Raw genomic sequence first — 25,729 nt, forward strand, 5'->3', positions numbered from 1 at the left:
GTGATGATCTTGAGTTTTCATTCTCACACTACACTCTCTTGATTTAGATTTTGTTCAGTCTTCCTTCCCTCTTTCAACTGCATTTTCATCTATGGGAGCAAGTGACTACTTTTAAGTTATTTATATTCACATATATTATTAAGGATATAGGTTTAAAAAAAAGTGCAAAAGACAACAGGTGGAAAGAAAAAGAAAGAAAAGCCCTAAGAAACTGAAGTTTAATGTAAGCTTGACATGCAGCACAAATTTATGTTTTTGCAAAAAATAAGCAAAAGCAACAACAACAACAAAATCTCAGTCCCTCTGCTCTCATTGCCAATGTGTTGAAAAATACATAGTTCAGTATTACTACAAGTGTAGGATTTTTAGAAATTTATACAGTAAGTGGAAGAAAAACTTGGGCTGTTCTTGCTCAATTAAGAAACTTAGCAATATTTTCTCATTGTTTCACACTCAAGCTTGTGATTTTAATGGAGTAGCACCATAAGAGTATTATTTTCCCAAAGCATTCTTCAGAGTTCAGTACAGCAATGGTATTACACTTTCTTAATATTCTTCAGGTGAAATGTCCACAATAGTTCATGATATACTTAATAGCAAAAAATGAGAAGATGGCTCTGCATGAAATAGAAGTAAAGCCATATGAAACAATACACGCTTAAGTATGAATACATAGGTTAAGGAATAGAGCACTTGCCTACGCAGCCTTGTCTGTCGGAAGTGGCCTGGTATCCAGAGTTACAGGAACACTGGTATGTTCCAATCATGTTCACACATTTGCCATTTCTGCAGAGATTGTCGCTTAGTGAACATTCATTTACATCTGGAAAAGAATCATTTATATCAATTACTTCTTAGTCAGAGAAAGGGGGTAAGGAATACATTTTAAACCACTGGATTTCAGACACTTTCAGTTTCTGGCTCTTAATACATTCCCGTTCAAGGTATGGACCCTAAATAGTATGTCTGAAACAGTGACCAAATGTTTATTTTCTTCGTTTTGTTCTGTGAACATTAACTGTAGCAGACCCCCTCATAAAGTCCATGGTACTCCAATCTGCTGGTTTAAGCCAACTCTTGCAGTGACTATTCATCAAACACAGAAGACAAAAAGGTAATATGATTTATGGCTTTTTCATTTTTATTTTTCTTTTACTGCTTCAGTATTGAATTATGTGCAAAAAGGAGAACTGCATTTCACTGTGGGACAGAAACACTTCTTTGTGATTGTAGGAATGAAGTTCACTTTATGCTTTTATGCCTCTTAATTGAAAATGGCCAACATGAGTGGTACAGTCCTTTGAGCTGCTTAATAACCCCTAGAGTCCTGCTAAAAAACTCCTCTTTGAAGCCGAAAGTGCTGAGGACACTGGAGATTTTACAGGATCTGCTATAAGGATTTAATTTGAAGGTATTTATTTTATTTGAAGGTATTCAAAGAAGGAACATGAATTTGTTTGAGATATTCCTAAGGCCACATCCTTGCCAGTGACAAAAAGTTTTCATAGCAGAAATGACTGCTCTTCATAGAGAGGTGAAGACTGCTATCCTTAGTTGAAACTCACCAATGCATTCCTCATGTGATGGTGACAGCTCATGTCCCACAGGACAGTCACACTGAAAACTCCCTTCTGTGTTCACACAAGTGCCACCTCTACACAGCAGAGGATTGCGTTCACATTCATCAATATCTGAAAAGAAACCATGGCAAGAAAGTATAAAATCATTACTAAGGAGCAACAAAGGGAAAAGCAGTTCTCAGCACCTGGAATTGACAAAATCTGAAGGTTACAAATAAAAAGAAGTTTTCATTGAAGCAGTGCTCCTCCTTTCCTCATTCTATGTAACAGTGCAAAAAAAAAGTCCTTTAAGTTACTGAACTCTAAAATAAGTTGGGCTTTTTTTTTTTTTTTCGAAGAAAATAAGATAAATGTATCATTCAAAATTAAGTACTCTAAGAGAAACCTGAAACAAGAAAAGACAGAATCTGTTTGGATGGTCATCATTTTGAACAATGTATTAACATTCTGTTGCAATTTTCAAAAAAGTTTTCTACTAAATTTAACCAGACACCCATTTTAGGCATGCACTGAAATTACTGTACATGGATTGCAGTTAATGGGGACATGCATGTAAACTTGTAACTAAAAGGATAGTAAAGTAAAGACAACATAAAATGTTTTTATAGATACATTAACACGAAAAGGAGGACTAAGGAGAATCTCCATCCTTTACTGGATGCGGGGGGAAACTTAGTGAGGAGAAATGAGGAAAAGGCTGAGGTGCTTAATGCCTTCTTTGCCTCAGTCTTTAGCGGCAAGACCAGTCTTTCTCTAGATACCCAATACCTTGAGCTGGTGGAAGGGGATTGGGAGCAGGATGTGGCCCTCACAATCCACGAGGAAAAGGTTGGTGACCTGCTACAGCACTTAGATGTACGCAAGTCGATGGGGCCGGATGGGATCCATGCGAGGGTACTGAGAGAACTGGCCGAAGTGCTGGCCAAGAAACTTTCCATCATTTATCAGCAGTCCTGGCTATCAGGGGAGGTCCCAGTCGACTGGCAGCTAGCAAACGTGACGCCCATCTACAAGAAGGGCCGGAAGGTAGACCCGGGAAACTATAGGCCTGTTAGTTTGACCTCAGTGCCAGGGAAGCTCATGGAGCAGATTATCTTGAGTGTCATCACACGGCACTTGCATGGCAAGCAGGCGATCAGGCCCAGTCAGCATGGGTTTATGAAAGGCAGGTCCTGCTTGACGAACGCGATCTCCTTCTATGACAAAGTGACGCACTTGGTGGATGAGGGAAAGGCTGTGGATGTGGTCTACCTTGACTTCAGTAAGGCTTTTGACACCGTTTCCCACAGCATTCTCCTCAAGAAAATGGCTGCTCATGGCTTGGACTGGCATACGCTTTGTTGGGTTAGAAACTGGCTGGGTAGCCGGACCTAAAGAGTTCTGGTGAATGGAGTCAAATCCAGTTGGAGGCCGGTCACTAGTGGAGTCCCCCAGGGCTCAGTACTAGGGCCAGTTCTCTTTAACATCTTTATCAGTGATCTGGATGAGGGGATCGAGTGCACTTTCAGTAAGTTTGCAGACAACACCAAGTTAGGTAGGTGCATGTGTCGATCTGCTTCCTGGTAGGAAGGCTCTGCAGGAGGATCTGGATAGGCTGGACCGATGGGCTGAGGCCAACTGTATGAAGTTCAACAAGGCCAAGTGCCGGGCCCTGCACTTGGGGCACAACAACCCCAAGCAGCGCTACAGGCTGGGAGAGGAGTGGTTAGAAATCTGCCTGGCAGAGAAGGACCTGGGAGTACTGGTTGATAGTTGGCTGAATACGAGCCAGCAGTGTGCTCAGGTGGCCAAGAAGGCCAACAGCATCCTGGCTTGTATAAGAAACAGTGTGGCCAGGAGGGCTATGGAAGTGATTGTCCCCCTGTACTCAGCTCTGGTGAGGCCGCACTTCGAGTACTGTGTTAAGTTTTGGGCCCCTCGCTACAAGAAGGACATTGAGGTGCTCAAGCGAGTCCAGAGAAGCACAACAAAGCTGGTGAGGGGTCTGGAGAACAAGTCTTACGAGGAGCGGCTGAGGGAGCTGGGGCTGTTCAGCCTGGAGAAGAGAAGGCTCAGGGGTGACCTTATCGCTCTCTACAGGTACCTTAAAGGAGGCTGTAGAGAGGTAGGGGTTGGTCTATTCTCCCACGTGCCTGATGACAGGATGAGAGGGAATGGGCTAAAGTTGCGCCAGGGGAGGTTTAGGTTGGTTATTAGGAAGAACTTCTTTACTGAAAGAGTTGTTAGACATTGGAACAGGCTGCCCAGGGAAGTGGTTGAGTCACCATCCCTGGAGGTCTTTAAAAGACATTTAGATGCAGAGCTTAGTGATATGGTTTAGTGGTTTAGTGAAGGACTTGTTAGTGTTATGTCAGAGGTTGGACTAGGTGATCTTGGAGGTCTCTTCCAACCTAGATGATTCTCTGATTGTAAAAGGATTGATAGCTTGCTAACTGCTGTGTATGTAGATATGTGGCTGAGAAATAGACATGTTACAACGTACAATGTAAAACTGAATATTTGACTCATGAATCTGAAAAAAACAGCTAATGCTATAGATATGGAAAGAAATATGAACAATGGACCTTCAAGGTGCAGGATGCACTCAGACTTTTGGTCTCCCAGGAAGCATGACTAGCTACCCTTGAAAAAAAAAGACTTTTATTCAAATAAATAGACTAGTGTTTTTATTTCATTCGCCTAAGAAATTAGCCAAGACATCATAGGGTTTAGCAGGTTATTCACATAAGGAGATAAACTGGCTGATGATAGAATCCAATTTCTCTTTTGATAGACTCTTGCTTGGCTAATTCTCAAAGCTCCAAAATGTTTTCATTCAGCATTCCTTCCTTTTCTTAGTTTCTGCAAAAGGCCTTCAAGAAGTCATTTCTCTTCTTATTTCCTCACTCTCTGTGTGTTTATCTGACATCTTGCATCCTTGCCTCTGACTTACAGAAACCAAACAGTATTCATTCTCTGCATTTGTAGAGAGTGTCTGTCTCTCCTGAAGGTTTCCACAGTTTAGCTTCCTTGTTATCTTTTTCCGTGATTCAGGCAATGATATTTTGATGACTGTTGTTTCAAGCATCATAATGTACAGGAAATCAGTGAAAGGTGACAGGAGGCCTGCATGGAGGCCACAGAACCACATATTTGAGTTCAAATATGTGTGAGTTCAAGGAGCACAGAATGCTCCTGACAGTACTCAAACATAAAAATGAAGCATAAAATACACAAAAGCAGGGATAGACAACCCAGGAGGAATACTGAAGCACTGTTTGAGTATGCAGGGATGCCACCAGGATGTGACCTTGGCAAGGGATGTAAAGGGCAACAAGAAAGTCTTTCACATGCAGAGCATCAGCAAAAGGAAGATGAGGGAAAATATGGGCCCAGTGCTGAATGGAACTGGTGACCTAGGATGCCTGGAAGAAGACAAGATATTCAATACTGTCTTTGCATAAATCTTCACTGGTAACATTTGCTTTCAGCAATTCGAGACCTAAAATCAGTGGAAAAGTCTGGAACAAGGAAGACTCACTCCTCAGTCACAGAGGTCAAGTTAAGGAACATTTAAACAATGGGGCCATGGAACCTCATGAGTTGTACGCATGAGTGCAAAGGGAGCCGACTGATGTCACTGTGAGGCCACTACAGATCATCTTTGAAAGGTCATGGCAATTAGGTGACGATCTTTGGGATGGGAGGAAAGTGAATATTAATCTAGTCTTCAAAACGGGCAAGAAAGAGGATCCAGACCATTCAGCCTCACTTCCATCTCTGGGAAGGTGATAGAGCAAAGAATCCTGGAAGCCATTTTCAAACATATGAATTACATGAAAGTGGGTTAACAGAGATTCGAAGGGAAAATCAAAACTGACCAACCTGACAGTATTCTTCAATGAAATGTCTAGATCAGCAAATAAGAGAGCGGTGAATGCCTTTCATTTTGACTTTAGAAAGGCATTTGACACTGTATTCCCTAAGACCCTGGCAGACAAACTGATAAAGTATGATCTAGATGAGGGCACAGTGGAGTGGACTTAAAACTGGCTGAACTGCCATGTTCAAAGGGTTGTAATCAGCGTCACAAAGTCCAGCTAGACACTGGTTGCTAGTGGTATACCTCAGGGGTCAATAATGGGACAAATACTGTTAATCATCTTCGTTAATGATCTAGATGATGGGTCAGAATGCACCCTCGGCAAGTTGGCAGGTGACGGAAGAAAGACTGGTTAATGTACCAGATGGTTGTGCTGCCATTCAATTGGACCTTGCGAGGCTGGAGAAATAAGCAACTGGGAAACTCTCATCAACAAATAGTGATGCCCCTGGGGAGGAATAAACAGATGCAACAGCACAGGCTGGGGACTGACCAACTGGAAAGTAGGTTTGCAGAAAAGGACCTGGGGATCCCAGGGAACAAACTTAACATGATCCAGCAATGTGCCCTTTGCAGTGAAGGTCAACAGCATCCTGGGCTGCATTAGGAAGTGCACCACAAGCAGGTTGGAGGGGGTGAACATCACCCTCAACACCGAAAAGACTACATCTGGAGTGCTACATTCAGTTCTGGGCTCCTCAGTACATGGACGTACTGGTTAAAGTCTCATTAAAGATCATAGAGAAGACCTAGAGGTTGAGGGTTCCGACATGCAAAGAAAAGCTTAGAGAGTGAACATGTGAACGTTAGCATGGGAAAAAGAAGGCTCAGGGGGTCTGTCAATGTGTATAAATATCTTCTGGGGAAGGTAAAGAAGAAAGTCACCTTCTGAGTGGTGTCCAGTGACAAAATGAGAGACAAATGGGTACAAAACTGAAGCATGGGAAATTGTATTCAAACATGGAAAGGAATGTTTTTAGTGAGAGAAAGCTCTGGCACTTGAACAAGTCTCTGAGAGAGGCTGTACAATATCTGTCCTTGGAGATTTCCAGTATTGAACTGTGCATGGTCCTTGCTGTAGTTTATCCTGCACTGAGCACGGGTTGGACCGGATGACCTCCAGAGGTCTTCCAACCTCAATGAGAGGAACTGTGATTCTGTTTCAGCAGCCTTTGAATAGAGCTTAAACAATTTGTCCCTTTCAAAGACATATTTGCATAACAGAACTAAAAAAGTTAGGATTTAGTCAAAATAATAAAACTGAACATCTAAAATAAGGTTAAGAGTATTCTATCAAGATAAAGATTTCAGACTTTCCATTTCCATGGTGTATGCAGAAGTACTCCATAATGTCAACTCCAGATTTTTTTAAGGTGGCTAGTAACTTTTGGTGTCTCAGTACCTATTCTTATGACTTTAAACAATTTAAAAATATGTGGGGCTTTTTTTCACAAAGTGGTCTCAGAATTTCTTAAGTCCTAAAAGAATCAAGGAAACATGAATCACGTTGCCCTTGAAACTTCAGCGTTCTGTTCTTAGATGCATTAAATGTTTCAATACCTCATGAGCCACTGTTAAACTACATGAATAGTTCCTGACAATCTCAATTAGCTATACAGGAATGTGTGAATGTAATCAGCAAAAAGAATGTGCGAAGCTATATACGCAAATCAGTTATCTGTCCTATATATTGGACATCGATCATTTTTTTCAAGAAGTCACAATAATTATACATATGAAGTGTTCAGTGGAGTAGAACTAGTATAGTACAGAGTACAGCAAATGGAAGGTCTCCAGCTCATCCTGGCAACACTTACCCATACAGTTCTTCATCATCATAAACCCACTTTCATAACCATCAAAGCACTCGCACTCAAAGCTTCCAGGAGTGTTGACACAAGTTCCACTTCCACATAAGTCTGGGGAGATCCGGCATTCATCAATGTCTGTTTTACAGTAAATGGAAATGTAGAAAAATCAAAAAGAGTTTAAGGTAATCCTTGCTTTCACAGAAGTTAAGACTTGGACATTATAAATGAATTCTACAGAAATTATACGTAGTACATAAAGTGATAGAGAAATGAAATTGATTTTAATATTTAAAAGAATCGGATTATGTGAAAAAGTTTGTGGAAGATTCATAATGTAATGCCTTTAGAGCTCTCAACTGTAGATTAAACTATGTTAAAGTACATTTCTAAGGATGCTACTGTAATAAATTCTGAGTTATTATTATAGAGGTACCGTTTGACTCCATGCATACAGCGCTATTGATATTAAATTGCTTTTTATGAATACAATTCTCTAGTAATTCATAATTTTGTCATTAATTTTTTACATATTAAGAAAACATGAAGGATTCACAGGGAATAAAAAATAACAGAATATTTGAAACAATGAAGACACTAGTCCAAGGCAATAAGGCATAGAATTAGTGCTGTCATCTGAGAAGTCTGTGGAGCAAGGAACAAAAGAGCAGAGAAAGGCATCAACATGTCTGCAGTAAGGTGGTGAGCTGGACAATGAACTATTTCTTAAAGTGGCTCCAGAAAACAAAGCTAGTGCAAGCTTAACTGAAGAAACTGTAAGAAAAAAAAAAAAAGATTTTAAACAGTTCTTTTTTTACTACATGAAAGAATCTCTTCTGCCTCTTGTTACTCCCAATGGCCAGTTTTCTACTGGGAGAAGATAGTTCATTTCTCGTGCACAGATGTGTGGAGGTGTGGGATGGTAATCCATGTGGTGGATCTGGGATGTCACTGAGTGCTTGGCTTTCTACAGGCTTTATAAAACATTTTGTTGCTAATTTAAAATTATAAAAGTCTTCTATTTAATAAAACCTGGGTCTCTGTGGCTTTTCTGTGGAACATTTTCATCAGGACAAAGTTTCAGTGAAAAACAGAACCCAAAGAAGCTTTCATAGTGAGAAGTTTTGTGACCAATTCTTGTTAGTTTAGAAATAAAGTTAGTTAAATGCATTTCTCATCAATGCAATCACTATAAAAACAAGGAAATCACCAGTTAGGGCAACATTAACATCCAGACCAACCTCAGTTAACATGCCTTACCACCCACACTTTGTATTAGTCAGACTCACTTATGGACTCCTGTGTGGTAAAACAAAACCTCCTTCATTTTCAGCTCAGAGCCACCCACAATGCAGGCATCCAGGTTCTCATAACCAGGAAACTATCACACTTATCTTCTATTTCAGTCTTTCCAGGCAGTAAATAAACTTTTAAATTAAATGCATGCCTCTTCTTGCGTTAATGCACTGATGTCAGAATTGCAAGGGTGCCTCTGTGTGTGCTTGGCTATCAAAGCTAAATGAAAATTAATTTGTAGTGGAGTCCCTCAGTTCATTTAGTAATAAAACATCCACAGAGTAAAGACTGTAAATTAAGTTAATCTATATGTTAAGAACTAGAAATTAGCTTCACTGGTGATTCTTCCAGATTTTTCAGATTGTACTGACAGAGCATGACTTGATCATCTTTAACACCAATTTAACAGATTCCTAATGTCCATTTACCAGAATAATGTTCAATTTAATAGAGAATCACTTCCTGAAAGGGAAACAACACTGTTGACCACTCTGTACAAAGATTAAGCTCTTAGAAATTGAAGGAAATTAATTACATCGAGCTTCCAGATCACCAACATATGCAACAATCACAAGTTCCTTTAAGAACTGGGGAAAGTGCAAGACTTACCTGTACAGTTTCTTTCCTCCATATCTAAAGCAAACCCACTGTTACATCTACATTTGAAACTTCCGATTGTATTCCTGCATTTACCATTCATGCACATACCAGGGAATACCTTGCATTCATTGATATCTATGGAAAAAAAAAAAAAAGAAAAAAAGAAAATAACATTCTTAAACACTAATATATAAATGTATATTGAATGGGAATTTCCTTTTCCTGCTTACCAGTTGTACTGAGCATAAAAGGCATGGTTTGGGCAGCAGGGTACTGCAGGGATGGCCTCATCCTTTACAGGTCTGGAGTTTGGAAAAATAAAACCAAGGAGACAAGTAGGAGGGGACATAGCTGGAGACACAGCTGTGATGCACTCCTGGAAGGCAGTACTCCAAGCCCTAGGAGGCATCCTTGAGGGACTGTTGCCCATGGAAGACCTATGTTGGAGTAGTCACACCTCTAAGGGACTGTTCCTGTAGGTGACCCATACCAGGTCAAGGGACAATGGGCTGTTTTGGAAATTCACTCTGGAGTAGTGACAACCCTGAGGGCTGGGGTACAGGAAATGCTTAAGAAGGAAAGAAGAGCGAGAGAAAACAGTAAACAAACAACAAGGGGTGGAAGAGAGAAACCATCCCCAAGGACCTGCTGCCCAATGCCTCACATATGGGTCTGGGACTGAGTGCAACCTGCAATAAAAACAGAGGGACAGACACCAAGAAGAGTGGAGGAGAAATGCTGGGCTGAAGTTGAGCCTGGAAAAAAAGCAGAAAAGGTGTTTGCCTGCCTGTTCAATTGTTTATGCCTTCCTTGCTTTCCAATACACAAATCGGTAATTAAAAGTCTATGTTTATCAGCAATCCACTAAATTCAATGAAATTTCCCACACTGACACTGTTTTGCTTGTGACACAAATATGTATCATGTTCTTTACTTGGCTAACACAATGAATATTCATGGTTTTGCTGAACCTTCTTGTAAGAGATGTAATTATCATCTGTTTTTTTTTTTTGTTTGTTTGTTTTGTTTGTTTGTTTTTAACTGAGTGATATTTCAAGATCAGTTTAGGAAAGGGTAACTTTTCTTTTGTAGAATATCAACCAAAATGTTTCACCTCTTCTAAATGTATTTTCCTGGACAGCTGGGATAACACAGGCTATTAAAATTCTTGCAACCTCTCTCATAAGCACGTGCACAAGGGGATTTACAGATTTGAATGAGCTTTTCTTATACTCTGTAACTTGCTGGATGAATATCCTTACTTGAGGACTAAAAAAGTATGGTGCAAAAGCAGAAACATGCAGCAAAATCTTACAAAAATCTTGAGGTGGATAGAATTCCATACTTGTTTAGCAAATCACCACTGAATGTTGAGAGCTTTGAATTAGAATAGTAACACTTGAAAAATGGAGCTTATTTATGGTGAAACAGAGCGCCAATCTGTTAAAGTTTTCTCAAACAGCTCAACATATTTTCAAGACAAATGTTTCAGAATACTGTGTTCAAGTATTAAAACATTTCAGGATAACCTCAGCTTCTGAACACACAGAAATTTACTGTTCTTCTTCTCAGACTTCAGTCATCTAAAATAATCTCATATCTTGTTTCTTAAGGTTTTCCAGCCTCTTATGTTTTGTCTGTGCTCTGTGGAAGCGAAAGACAGGAAAAAATGGACAAGATGTTTTTACTTTACTTCTTTATCACTGCAGCTCCATCGCCCTCATAATTTGAGTGTAATATCAGACACCCTTCCCTTTTAATCACTTAATTGGTGATTAAAACCAATTGGTGAAAAAACTCTGCAAAGCACAGAAGGAACCCATCCTTTTTCAGTCTGTATATCTACAGGTCAGTCAGCCTCACCTCCATCCCTGGAAAGGTGATGGAGCAGCTCGTCCTGGAGGTCATCTCCACAAATGTGGTGGATAAGAAAGTGATCAGGAGTAGTCAGCATGGATTCACCAATGGGAAATCATGTTTGACCAATCTGCTGTTCTTCTTTGATGGGTTGACCAGCTGGGTAGATGAGGGGAGAGCAGTGGATGTGGTCTACCTTGACTTCAGCAAGGCTTTTGACACTGTATCCCGTAACCTCCTCATAGACAAGCTCAGGAAGTGTGGCCTAGATGAGTGGACTGTGAGTTGGATTGGCAATTGGCTGGATAGCAGAGCTCAGAGGGTTGTGCAGTGGTGCAGTCTAGCTGGAGGCCTGTAGCTAGGGGGTCTGTCCCCCAGGGGTCAGTATTGGGTCCTCCCTGCACCTAGGGAAGAATAACCCCTAGCACCGGTACAGGCTGGGGCCTGACCTGCTGGAGAGAAGCTCTGCAGAGAGAGACCTTGGAGTCCTGGTGGACAGCAGGCTAACCACGAGTCAGCAATGTGCCCTTGTGGCCAAGAAGGCCAGTGGTATTCTGGAGCACATTCGGAAGAGTGATGCCAGCAGGCCAAGGGAGGTGATCCTCCCCCTCTATACAGCGCTAGTGAGGCCATACCTGGAGTCCTGTGTCCGGTTCTGGGCTCCCCAGTGCAAGAGGGACATAGAACTACCGGAGCAAGTCCAGAAAAGGGCTACTAAGATGATTAGGTGACTGGAGCACCTGTCGTATGAGTACAGTCTGAGAGAGCTGGGCCTGTTTAGCTTGGAAAAGAGAAGACTGAGGGGAGATCTTATCAATGTATATGAATATCTGAAGGAAGGGTGTCAAGAGGATGGAACTATACTCTTTTCAGTTGTGCCCAGCAACAGGACAGGAGGCAATGGGCACAAACTGAAGCACAGGAAGTTCCAGCTGAATATAAGGGGTCACTTCTTCACTGTGAGGGTAACAGAGCACTGGAAGAGGTTGCCCAGAGAGGTTGTGGAGTCTCCTTCCCTGGAGATATTCAAAACTCCCTGGATGTCATCCTGTGCAATGTCCTCGAGGGGATCCTGCTCTGCGAGGGGGTTGGACAAGATGATCTTCAGAGGTCCCTTCCAACCTCAAACTTTCTGTGATGTGATTCTGTGGTTCAGAGAACCCTCACCAAATTGCAGTAATATTTTATGTTCACATTTTAACTCCTTGACTTCATAGAATTCCATCTCATCCTCAGTTCACTCTTTGCAAAGCACAATGTTAAAAAGGTGTGTATTTTCTGTTATTCTCATCATTGAGATCTCCTCTCCCTATCATAGTCCTATCATAGTCATTTCGTTTTTGTCCTTACCAAAATGAGACCTTGCATCTTTTCTTCGCAGACTCCTATAACACTCTTGAACATCATGCAAACAGAGGTAGGTTCCCTACCTTTACTGTCAGCTCTGTAAGGCAAACATCTTTATAATATTTCTCATCTCAAGTACATAGGAAATATAAATCCTGGCATTTCCTTAGAATAGTCACCAAGATGTACATATAATTCACTTCTAGATCAGTTAGACAATAATGAACCCTTACCTTTATAAAATGGCCTGCCAGTTAGAATATCTCCCCTGTTGGAAAAGCCAGGACCTCTGGGACACAGAGACTCATATTCCTTTGTGCCAGGCTTTGGACACTCCTCACAGTCGGAGCCCCAGGCAGCACCCACAGCGCAGCAGCAGGCATCCATACGAAACTTGCCAGGCACAGACTGAATGCACTCATCTTCATCCCATTTCAAGTAGCATTGCTCCATGCGGATATCTGCTCATTAAAAAAAAAAAAAAAAAGGGAAATTTTACCCTTTGCTAGGTTTTCAGTTCTTCAGAAGCAGCTATTTGAGTACATGTGTATAACAGTGGGTCAGTTTCTGGGAGACAGATTTCTGCTTAAGATGCTACACTTCTGCACAGTGTTGAACCATTTGAAATCGCTATTGGTAAGTTTCTGAATCTCTGTTGCAGCACATAAAAGTAGAAGTATTTATCTAAATGCTAGTTTCTACAACATACAAATAATGGGAAATGTATCAATTACAGCTGGGCTAGAGAAGATGTCTGTGATTCTACATCTTCCTAGATGGACTGGAATTCAAGCTGTGTTGTCAGAATAAATGTAAGCATTAATTTTTTATATCATACACTGGACTGGAAGTTAGGCTTCAGGAAACCTAACAGATATTTTAAATGCTTGGCACAAAATGCTTTGGTAAAAATGCATTATCTAAAAAATAACATGGATGAGCTTCTGAATTATTTTCCATACAAGTCCTTCAGAGTTATACAGTTTTACAGTATAAATTTACCCTATGCACATCTTAAGGTAAACAATTTAGAATCAAGTATAAGAATTAGAAATTGTTTAAAGAATACTTATGTTTTCCTGTAAACTACTCTATTTCAGGATCATATTTATTTTCATTTCAAAAGATTCAGCAAACGTATTTCTAATAAATACTTATTTTCATTGAAATCACTGTAGTGGACCCTGCAGGAAATAAACATATTTGAGAAATATATAGCACAGTGCTTATGTAGCAGAGGAGAAGGCACATATCTTGTAATATAAAGGGACATCTTCTCAATAAATTAGGAAGAGGGAATATGGCTTTAAGGGTAAATGAATCCTGTGTGTTGCATGAAAACGACTCCCTTGTTCCAACCTTTCATTATCTCAGTCAACCACACCTAAATCCACACTTGTCCTTATGAAATTTCTCACTGAGAAGTAGTACAGGGTTGATGGCCACGGATGTCAGTGACAGGCAACAGATTTGCTAACTATTGAGGAAAAAAAAATAAAAAGAGGAAGGAAAACCTAACAAAACTACTTATGCTATGCACTAAAAAATACACACATGCAACTTGGCAGACTTGGTTTTGAATTATTTCTTTTTTTCTATGAGATATTTATGCTGATTATACACATCTGTTTCCTTTCAAAATTCTATTTTTAAAAATATTTCTAGCATTACATTGACATTAAAAAAAAAAAACCTGGTAGCTGTTTGTATCAGCTATTGGTAAGGCATAGTGCAATTAAAGGAAAATTGCTTGCTTAAACTTGAATCTCCTTTGAGGAAAGAGAACACTGGTCAAATAAAAAACATGGATTAGAGCAGGCAAATTCTGGACTGACATGAAGCAAGGGCTGAAAATTTGTACTTGTTCTATTGTTCTGTTTTCTTAAAAGAAAGCAAATGCTGTAAGTAATAATATTTTTATAGTCCTTAAAACAGGTAAAAAAAAAAGTAACATGAATTCCAGAATCTTTTAAGTATTCAGTTCCCTGACTGTATCTTTTTCATTTCTGACTACTGATTTTTAAAGATTTCAAAAAAGCAATCTGAACAGATGTACTGCAAAACACTGAATTCCTGGATGGAGAAGGTGTGTGTGGTACAAATTAATTTCAGTTAAAACAGACATGCACTTTTATAGAATACATTACAACTCACAATAAATAGTCTTTTTTTCTTTCTTTCTCCCCCCCCCCCCCCCCCCATAATCTTATAGATAAATGTAATTCTAAATTACTAGGTATGGCTTATTTAAAACCATATAAACATTTTGTGGTATCTGAATATGGATTTTACAGCTTCTCAGATGTAAAAAATACAAGCTCCCTAAGAGAGTGAGCAAGGGGATAGAATTTCCAATTAAAAAGGCAAGAAAAAGAAAACCAAGTACATTCACTGATATATATTGTTGTTTTATTACGATAATTCAGATGCTTCAAAAATTTGTAGCAATGTGACTTTTTATAATACCTGTGATTGTAAAAAGCACTATTATATGTTCATTCATGCACTTCCCCAGCTCTAGAAAAAAAGTTACAGAAAAGTTAAGGGTTTTCCAGGGGAATACACTTTCCTGGTGGTAGTGTAGGAACTGTGGTAAGTCTCTCTTGCTCTTTTTCCCTATCTTGCAACCTCAGGAATTGAGTTCTAGCTCTTTCCTTTTTTCTCTGCCAACAACAACAAAAACGTTTAGCAGACTAGTAAAACTAACTACACTTGCTACTGGATATTTTTGCATTCTTTAATTTGCATAAGGGGTTCAGTACTTTTTATACCTCAAAACTTTCCTGTAGAGAACATTGTCTTCACAGCTATCATGTTTTGTCAGTAGAAGACATTTAAGTTCTGTACAATGAAGATGAGCTCTTATTTTTATCTACATCCATTTTGCTTTCTTACAAACAGAACAATTTGCACCAGTGTTTGTGCTACAAGCTAGTACCTCATTTTCACAACATGACTAGATAGCAAGAGAGAAAAGAGGAAGTCACACTGCATTATAAGCTTCTGGTTGGACAGCTAACTGCTTATTGTCTAGCTCCCAGTGAGTTAGATGTTTCTGTTTTGGAACAGAAGTCACAGTTAAGGGCAGCACTCTAGCAAAACCTATTGACTGCACTGAAGGCAAGACAAATCATAACACAAACATTCACATTCCCTCTAGGGATTAACAACTCTTCCCTGAACTGGCACAGGTATCTGAAGTCTTAGCAGGCAAAAACTAAGACATACATTTAACAAAGTCAGCAATACAGAAACAAATCAGACATCCTTTCATACTCTTTTGAGACCTATTTCGGATATTTCTTATACAGAGCCTAAAAGTTAGCAGAGTTGACTGTGGTCTTACCTAAACACACTCGCCCTGTTCCATCCAGTGTCAGTCCTTCAGGGCACTCGCAGTGAAATGAACCTCTGCTGTTAACACATCGCCCATTGGGACAAACTCCCGGGAAAACATCACACTCATTTACATCTGTTGGTAAATGAAGGGGTGAAAGAAATTTCAGACTGTATGCCAGCTCCAGCAAGTAGAAAGCTACAACTTTTTTGAGAACTTCAGCTATATGAAAGAAAGCATGACACTTTCATTCATAATGTATTAGGATAAGTAATATTTTCTAATAAATAAATTGAAGGAGTAGTTCCATCCTTTTTGTACCATTTTGACATTCTCCAATAGTGTTAACTTTTATGTCCCCAACAGTCAGTAACTGTGATGGCATTCATCTAAGATCAGTATGATTATGCCTGGCAAAATGAACAGCAAAATAAATCCTCTTTTATACCGTTTTCCAGGGGGAAAAAATGACATCTTGAGTAAGAAGCAAAAGCATTACCTTCACAGGTAACACCCTTAACTCTGGCAAATCCTCTTGAGCAAGCTGTGTCTGGAATCAAGCCAAAAAAGATATATCACTGCTTTAGAATGACAGAAATATAAGAGCAAGTAATTTAAAAATAAAAGTATCTTTGCAATTTTTCTATATTTTCTGACTGCATAACATGATGAGTGATCTAGCCTCAATGAAGAAAACTATGGACTCATACATGTTACTTATAACAAATAATAGCTGGGGAAATTAAATCTTATATATTTTTTTCTCATGGTTTCCTCAATCTGAAATTGACGAATCAGACTAATCTCTGCACTCAGATGTAACTGAAAGGTAAATTTTTATAAAGTTCCCTAAAGATTTCAAGCTTTAGTGATGCTAGTTATCACTGAAGTGTTTGTTTGTTTGTTTTTGTTTGTTTGTTTGTTTCCACTACAGCTTAATAAAGGATATCAGCAAAGATGTTATTCTAGGATATGTATGTAAAATGTAGCATGCTGTAGAGATATGCAAGCTTGCTGGAATCAAGTGAGTTAGAGATTAGGAAATTAAATGGCCAAACATAGTCTGAACTAATGGGCTCTCTAGATTGATTAGTTTTTGATCAGTTATACCACCCTCACCTTACCATGCTGCTTCCTGGAGTTCAAAGTAGTATCTTTTCTTGATGCTCTACTGCATCTCAAAAGCTTGTTTGTTTGCACCATGCTTATTAGGTGAGATACATGTGACCACAGTTATTGTTTCAACTTAAAAATAAAGGCTGGTTCAGTTGCAAGTGGCATTATTCAAATCTTATGGCGAGAGTGTGGCACGGTGTTTATTCCATAAAAACAAGCATGCATTTAGCATTCCTGCTTCCAACCTCTAGCCCTACCCCTGTGATCTAATACTAGTACTATTCTGCAATCAATAATTGTACATAAGTTATGTGGTTGAAAACAGCTGGAACAAGTGTTAACAGCCCACAAAATAAAAAGCCCTCAAGACTTTTAGCAGATATTTCACTTTACTATTATAGTCTTTAATTCAACCTACCCCAATGCACAGTCCATGTTGAGAAGAAACATATATAGCTATTCAAAGATCAATTCAAATGTTATTTCCTTGTAGCTTCAAAGTTATTAGAATAATACCTGATGGTGGAGATTAGAAGTGATGCTGAAGAAAACAAACTCATTTCATAGTGTTTTCTTGTTATTATTTTTTAACAGAAGATGATGAGAATTTATTAGTGTTACATTTGCTCTTCTCACAAAAGTCACAGGATATGCAAGCACAGCAGCATACCTAATTCACAGCGCTCACATGGGCTGCCCCAAGCTGCTCCTAAGGTAGCACAGCATTCAGATTTCAGTGTAGCACCATTGATGTTGACTTCACAGCGACTATCCTGGATGTTAAGCCAGCAAGTCCCCTTCAGGCTATCTGCAATAGAAACAAAATGGAACTGTCACAGTAAAAAGAGCTGGCATCTTCTCATGCCACTGGCAGATGGAGTACAAAGAAAGCACAGTCTGTCTTTGCATCAGAGTCATTTTGTATGTATTTTATTTTAGAAGCAGAGGAAATGAATACCACTACCACTAAAAATGAGTGGTAGAGTGCACCGCTTGAGGCATTTTATAGTCCAGGTCCTATAGCTAGTTGAGGTCCTCCAGCAACTACAGCAATTGTATTTATTTGTTTCATCTAGAGACTGCTCATTTCTAAAATACACAAGTAGCAAATAGAGATTGTAACCTGGGATTCCCCCTTCCAGCTGACTGCTTGAACCACTGGGCTATAATCACCGGGTGCTCTTACCTCTGTCCCACTCAACGAAACTTCAAGATTGTCAGAAAGAAAAGAAAAAGAAAAGTGTGGGGGGCAGGAGTGTGCTAGATTGTTTTAGAGGTGCAGTCCTCCCGGTGCATTAGGAGGGCTTTGATTATGTCTGTTAGCTTACACTCCACTCTCTGCTCCTGAGGATGCAGTCACAGCACATCCAGCTCCTCAATCACAAATTAGATTGTCAGGCTGTGAACTGAGACCTGCTCAGGGCAAACCCATTCCAGTAAGTGCCCAACTGAGACAAGCAGCACCTCCTGACTGCTCTCCAGCTAACCAGCCATGAAGAAGAGAGATTTTCGGTCACCGGTGTCAACTATGCTGCCTGAAATTCTCTGAAATTCTCTTTTAGGTACCCAAATATTCAAGTATAAAAAACTACGCTTTCAAAGCCCAAGCCACTTTTCAAAATGTCAATTAGATCCTAAATCGGGTATATACATTTGAAAGTACAGCACCTTGACTCAGTACTTTTATGCATTTATATTAAAATGAGATCAAATTTCTTGAATTCACCATATTTGAAAAGTTGTGACAGTGTGGTGAAGTTCCCACTGACTGGAAGAGGGAAAACATAACCCCCATTTTAAAAGAGAAAAAGGAGGACCTGGGGAGCTACAGTCCAGTCAGTCTCACCTCTGTGCCTGGCACGATCATGGAGCAGATCCTTCTGGAAACTGTATTAAGGTACATGGAAAATAAGGAGGTGACTAGGGACAGCCACCATGGCTTCACTAAGGGCAGATTGTGCCTAAAAAGTCTGGTGGCTTTCTGCGATGGGATTACAGCACTGGTGGACAGGGGAAAAGCAACTGACATCTTCTACCTGGACTTGTGCAAAGCATTTGACACTGCCCCCTATGATATCCTTGTCTCTAAATTGGAGAGACATGGATTTAATGGATGGACCACTAGGTGGGTAAGGAATTGGCTGGATGGTCACACTCAGATAGTTGCGGTCAACGGGTCAATGTCCAGGTGGAGATGCGTGACAAGTGGTGTTCCTCAGGGGTCGGTACTGGAACCGGCGCTGTTTAACGTCTTTGTTGGTGACATGGACAGTGGGATCGAGTGCACCCTCAACAAATTTGCCAATGACACCAGGATGTGTGGTACAGTCAACATGCTGGAGGGAAGGAAGCCCCTCCAACGGGACCTGGACAGGCTTGAGAGGTGGGCCTGTGCAAACTTCATGAGGTTCAACAAGGCCAAGGGCAAGGTCCTGCATCTAGACCAGGGCAATCCCCAGCACAAATAGAGGCTGGGTGGAAAATGGTTTGAGAGCAGCCCTGAGGAAAAGGACCCAGGGATGCTGGTTGACAAGAAACTGAATGTGAGCCAGCAGTGTGCGCTTGCAGCCCAGAAAGCCAACTGCATTCCTGGCTGCATCAAAAGCAGCATGGCCAGCAGGGCTGGGGAGGTGATTGTCCCCCTCTGCTCTGCTCTCGTGAGACCCCACCTGGAGCCCTGAGTTCAGCTCTGGAGCGCCCAGCACAAGGAGGACATGGATGTATTAGAACAAGTCCAGAGAAGGGTCTTGAGGATGATCAGAGTGCTGGAGCACCTCTCCTATGAAGACAGGCTGAGGGAGTTGGGGTTGTTCTGTCTGGAGAAGAGAAGGCTCTGGGCAGACCTTATAGCAGCCTTCCAGTATCTAAAGGGGGCCTACGGGAAAGCTGGGGAGGGACTTTTTGTCAGGGAGCATGGTGATAGGACAAGGGGTAATGGCTTTAAACTAAAAGAGGGTAGGTTTAGATTAGATACAAGGAAGAAATTCTTTACTCCGAGTGTGGTGAGGCACTGGCACAGGTCTCCCAGAGAAGCTGTGGATGCCCCATCCCTGGAATTGTTCAAGGCCAGGTTGGATGGGGCTTTGAGAAACCTGGTCTAGTGGGTGAGAGGTGTTCCTGCCCATGGCAAGGGGGTTGGAATTACAAGATCTTTAAGGTTCCTTCCAAGCCAAACCATTCTATGATTCCATGAAGCAGACCACAATCCCTGTCACTGGATAGCAAAAACAGTCTTTAAATATCTAACCCAGATTTGGAGATCAGCCTTGACAGAGTTTACATGCAAGTGCATACTCAAAGTTCAAAGCTAAGAAAGTGGCACAGATGAATTTAACAAGATGACTTATGCAAGATGAATAGGAATTGGCTTTTAAGATTTACATGTAATATACATACGAAAAGCCAGACAATCTATTAGGTGCTGTGGATTATTATTACTGATACCTCATATTTAGGCGCAACGCGCTCCAGCTTATTTTTTTTCAATCAACTTGAACTTTTCTACAAAACTGTCATTAAAAAATTACTTAGACCACCAAGAACACAACTTTTCTTTGGGTAATGTAACAGGAGAAAAATGGCTAAAGAATGTGCCTGGAACCAGTTTTAGAAACTGGAGAATGTACTTCATACACATTTAATTATAAAAGAGTGCAATTATTTAGATTAATGTTGGTCTCAAACATGTAGGGCAGAATACTACCTTTAAAAAAGTGCATGAACCAATGAGGGGCTGAGGATCGTGGGCAAGTCATCTTTTCTAAGCCTTGTTCCACCTTTGTCTGACAGTCAGGATTAGGGTTAACATCAAAAGACCAAAGGAAGACATAAGCTACAAAGTGGCTACCTGGATCTGCCCTTGGCCAGTCATGGGTTGGTCATAATATCTTCACATCATATGTCCCAAATACAGGGGACTAACACAGGGAGAACAAAATAGGCCCTTTTAGCTGCTATTTCATGCTACATCTAGCTTACTGGCCATACATTGATGTCTCTGCTTTATGTTATCAAAATGTAAATGCTTCCATTGCTTCATTCACTAGAAATTTCTGAACAAGATATTATTCATTTTTAGTAGCCAACATTACAGGATGAAAAAGTCAAAACAGTATCTCAAAAATGATTTAAACTATACAAATTAGCAGGTGACTTCCTTCACACCAGCTGCATCTATACTACGCTGCCAAAGTCTGCTTGTCTTATTTTTTTTCAGGCTATGAGTTAATTTCCTTTATTTTACACAACCTCTCTTGTCCAGAGAAAACTTACAAAGGGCAGTCACTGTGACTTTTACTTTGGTGAAAAAATTATTTATTATCCAGCATCAAAGCATTCTTTCTGCTGCTTGCAACTCTTTGATTCTGACTTGAAGAAGAATATACGCATACTACAGGCAGATGGCAGCCTACGGGTTGTGCACTGTGTGAATTCCAAAAATATTGAAATGTGCATAAAAAGCATTTATTAAGTGCACATTTCAAAGACCACAAATTGCAGTATCTCTACTACATGAGCAGTTTCCAAAATAGAAATGCAGCACTGGTACCACCAACAGAAGTATTTCAAAAACAGTTCCAATTCTACCCTTCCTTACAGGATGTCAGCCTTAATACTGCAGACACTGTCAGTGTGAAAGCAAAAGAAATGCATAATACATCATCTTTTTTTGTTGAATGCTTTTAATGTAAACGCTAAACTAACAACTTTCATTTGCTGGAAGTTGGAGCTCTAATATGAGGCCAAATGTTGTGACTTGAAATCTTGCTATTACTTGAGCAAGTCATTTTTCTTTTATGCAGGGAACCTCACAGAGAGAGACAAATGGCTTACATCTATGCTGGATTTCTACAAGCAATATGGACGCAAATGGCTTAAGCCACCTGGTTCTTCAGCATTAAGGCTGAGCAGCCCATGCAAAGGAGCCAGAGGAAATGACAGACTGAAGTTATCTGTCCACAAACTAAGTAAAGAACATGCGTCAGCCACATAACTTGGGTATTATCTGAGTCCACAAGAGAACGGTGAAAATCAGCAATAAGGCCAATTGGAACAAACACATGAGAACAAGATGTTGTAAAAATAAAATTAAGAGTGCTGTAATGTTAATGTTTTTTTCTTCTAATTATGTTGTCATGTGCAAATTTATGTGAATTTTAAGTTCAAGCTTTCATCGCCATCATGAAAGAAAGAAAAATATGTCCTTACAAACGGGAGTGATTTTGGTTCTGACATGAGACCAAATTTGGAACTAAACCAAAACTGTAGAGAGGTCAGAATCAAACTGACACTACCTTAGTTTGATCATTCTTATGAAGAATACAATACATACCCAAACCAGAACACCATTCTAGACATATGCTTCTGTACTGGTGTAAGCTTTTCATATCTGATGCTACAATAATGCTTTACAGGAACAATCAGCTAAAAAATTATGTCAATTATAGTCAATATACAAGTGGAGAAACACAACTTTCTCTACTGTGGAGATTTAAAACAGCTTACATTCAATGAATGTTTGCAAGTTTTTCACACCAGAAACTGCCTATAACCTCACTCCCCTTTCAGTAACCTAGTCTGCCCTTCTCTCAATCACTACTGATTCTAATGGAAATTTTGCCAACACAGAAAAACATAAATGGACTCTACATGTACAAATCTGTACTTCTCACGTGAGCTATCCCGACCCTTCTGTCCTAACATATTCTCACCTGTGGCACTGAAAACTCTTCCTGTGGGAATGCTGATCAACATGAAAAGTAACTATTAGGCTTATAGTATGGGTGGCTCCTATCCTTCACTTTTAATCTGACTGTTCAACTATTTATTTTGTTTGTTTTACATTATTTGCCACTACTACTCAAGCCAAATAGGACCTCACATGACAACCAATTCAATGGAAACCATTTGCAAAGTAAATCCAGAAAACTGTTATAATTAAGTCCTTAATGAACTTGTAATACCTTTGGATGTCAGAACATGAAAATTAAAACAAGCAGTACAAAAAAGCACAAATTACTGTGGTCACATCAAGGCATAAGCAAAATGTGAAAAAGAACAAAAAGAATACTAAACTGTACAGGCCAATGATGGTGACAGTATCCCTAAAAATCTATGAGAAAGGCTAGAAGGAAGGCATCTAAGAGAAGGCTTAGGTGCAAAAGTAACTCACTTAAAAAACATGTTAAGGCATAGACAGATAGCAACATTAAATAGGAACTTGACTCTTTGCATTATATTTCCTGTCTTATGAAAATCTTGGCAAGACAAGAAAGTTGAAACAAGAACACCAAACAAATGCATCTTACAATAAAAAGAACATTTAAAAACAGCATCATCCCTTTATTAATGCACTCCAATCCAACTTATCCCACATATTCTACAATGGCTCCAATTATGTTACACTAATAAGATGAAACAATGGCAGCTTTTGAGCACCTGAGAAATGCAGATGTGTTCAAACCTTTGAGTCTTCTTGGAAAGACAAGGAAAAAAAAAACATTAATGAATGACTTCCAGAAGTAATGCCAATGACATCTTGCAGACAACTGTTGCTGCTAGCTCTAGTAAAATCTGTGCCATGTTCTGCTTTTTTTCAATGCAATAGAATCCTAAAAGGATGTTAACATTATTTATGTTACATTATTATATGTCACAATATGGTAAATTATATATATATATAAAATACATAGGGAGAGAGAGACATTATCACGTTTCTGCTTCAGGGGCAGTAGGCATATTGATAAATTCAGATGTATTTTACTCTCCTTTATCAACTTGCTACGAAAGACTGAAGGTATAAGATTGTGCTATAAAGCAAAAGCCATTATTGTTTCCTGACAGATTGGAAAGCCACTCTTCGCAGTTTATGAAAAATGGTGTGAATCCTAGAAGCCATGTGTTTTCAAATCACTATTTGAGTAGATGTTCCTCCAGTTTTACTTAGTTTCTTGGCTCAAATTTAAAAGTGGCCAGGGAACTGAATGGGCTTTTCTGCTGTACAATTTCTCAACTATCAGGCTTATTATCTATTGTTTTCACTCCTATCAAGTCTTTTAGGAGAATGACAAAAATTCCTATTAACAATAAGACATCCCCACTGTCTCCCACCAATGAACATCTGCTTTTCACCACTTTCACCATAGTTTGGACATACACATGCATTATACCTATGTCTCTTTTTAACTTGCTTCTGCTTCCATGGAAACAAGAAAATTAGTATTGGTTTGTTTAGTATTACCTACACAACAAGACATGTAGTCTGCTATAAAGGGAAAATGAGCAGAATACATTATTTTCTTGCTTAATTAATCAATAAAAACAATATGTTTCAAATTAGTAAGAAAAACAGGAGAACAAAAAGGAAAAAAGAAGGAAAGACTCACCAATGCATATCAGTCCTGTAGAGTCGAGTTTGCTGCCAGGTGAACATTCACAATTGAAAGAACCAAGATTGTTCCTGCAGGCACCATTGACACACGGACTGCTTTCACATTCATTTATATCTATAATCCAGAAGGGAAAGACACTGTTAAGACTGTGATGTGCTTTTGGAAAATACTAGAGTACAAATACTGCTGTGGGCCATGATTTGCCAAAACTGCCTGGTGTATTTGGCTTTTTTCTCTTTTCTTTCTCTCTTTGTCTGTCTGTCTTCCTGTCTGCCTGTCTTTTTAAAACATGACATGCAAACGATGTATGGTTAGGCAGTTAGCATGTATGTACATGTGTATACAAGTGTATATTTTGAAAGTGTTAATTAAATGGCCCTTCTCTACAAAAGTAGTAACTTAGAAGAACTTGGACTATAAAGTTTTCCAGCATAAATTATAACTGTCCTGTGAGAAATCACAACTCCTTTATCATGGTAAGCAATGCATTTCCAGCCACAACATGCTGTGCACAAACAACAGCTTTATTGTTTCTGTCATTTATGGCTCCATGAGGTTTTGGAAGAATTAAGAAAACCCTGTCAGAATCAAAATATTCCATTGCTGGCTGCGATTCTCTAGTTCTGGAAAGCATTCAAGAAATAGGAGTTGAAACAGGAATCGTGTAAATGGTACTTCCCTCTACCCCCTAGCTACTTCTATTTATTGCCCCCATGAGTTTTTTGAGCCTGTTCATATGTAAGAATAGGAGTCCTGCAGACAGTATTATTTACTGATTTTTTATTTGAAGTGAAACCAGTTTTAAGATTAAACCAATACTAGCAAATTCTTTCAAAGAACAATTGCAGATGCATATCCACTATTTCCTCCTGAACTCAACCAATTCAATTGTTTTGATCTGGGTCCTGAATCAAGCCATACATTCTAACCCAACCAGACAGTTCCTTTGGCAGGCCAGAAATAAAGCTCTTAGTGCATAGTTATGTTTGTTAGTATTGCTTGAGGAATAATGTCATATTGATACAAAAAAAAAATAGCATGATGTAAATTAAGAATAAATTAATGCAGGATGTAGTTATGCACCAGTAATATTAATTGCACCATAGATCATTTTCAAAGCAAACTGGAATGTCCTGCTCATTGTTTAGAAATCGTGAAAAATGTATCATTTGATATTTGGTTTGCTATGATTTATACTAGATGTATACAACTATACATTTGACTAGACTTGAAGGAAGATTCCATGAAGGTATCTTCATGGATATATGTTTAGAATACTCACCAAAGGACATATGTATATAAACATATATGTGTATATATATATATATAAAAATAAGGGGGGGGGGAGTAGAAAGGGGGAGAGAGAGATAGAAAACATGCAGAAATCTATATACTTATGAAACTGTGATCTCCCTCTTCATCCCCAAAGAAAGCACCTAATTTAGGGCCCACTTTTCACTGTCCCTTTACTTAATGGAACTACTTACTACTACAAAGAGCAAATAGCAAAACTTGTCCTTGAATGCCAGAAGGTT

General features: G+C 39.4%; 1 protein-coding gene across 2 annotated transcripts in view; it reads right to left on the reverse strand.

The window, feature by feature from the left end:
- Positions 1 to 25,729, reverse strand: part of FBN2 (fibrillin 2) — a 189,890-nt gene that overhangs the window by 52,142 nt on the left and 112,019 nt on the right. For both annotated transcript variants that reach the window (XM_066989051.1, XM_066989050.1), the window contains 9 exons: positions 24,189 to 24,308; positions 17,474 to 17,611; positions 16,187 to 16,237; positions 15,697 to 15,822; positions 12,584 to 12,811; positions 9,156 to 9,281; positions 7,260 to 7,388; positions 1,566 to 1,691; positions 698 to 823 (listed from right to left, as the gene is read on the reverse strand). In XM_066989051.1, coding sequence (XP_066845152.1) covers positions 698 to 823; positions 1,566 to 1,691; positions 7,260 to 7,388; positions 9,156 to 9,281; positions 12,584 to 12,811; positions 15,697 to 15,822; positions 16,187 to 16,237; positions 17,474 to 17,611; positions 24,189 to 24,308 — 1,170 coding nt within the window. The remainder of the gene's footprint in view (positions 1 to 697; positions 824 to 1,565; positions 1,692 to 7,259; positions 7,389 to 9,155; positions 9,282 to 12,583; positions 12,812 to 15,696; positions 15,823 to 16,186; positions 16,238 to 17,473; positions 17,612 to 24,188; positions 24,309 to 25,729) is intronic.

Source organism: Anser cygnoides, chromosome Z (genome assembly GCF_040182565.1).
Source record: "Anser cygnoides isolate HZ-2024a breed goose chromosome Z, Taihu_goose_T2T_genome, whole genome shotgun sequence".
Taxonomy (NCBI): domain Eukaryota; kingdom Metazoa; phylum Chordata; class Aves; order Anseriformes; family Anatidae; genus Anser; species Anser cygnoides.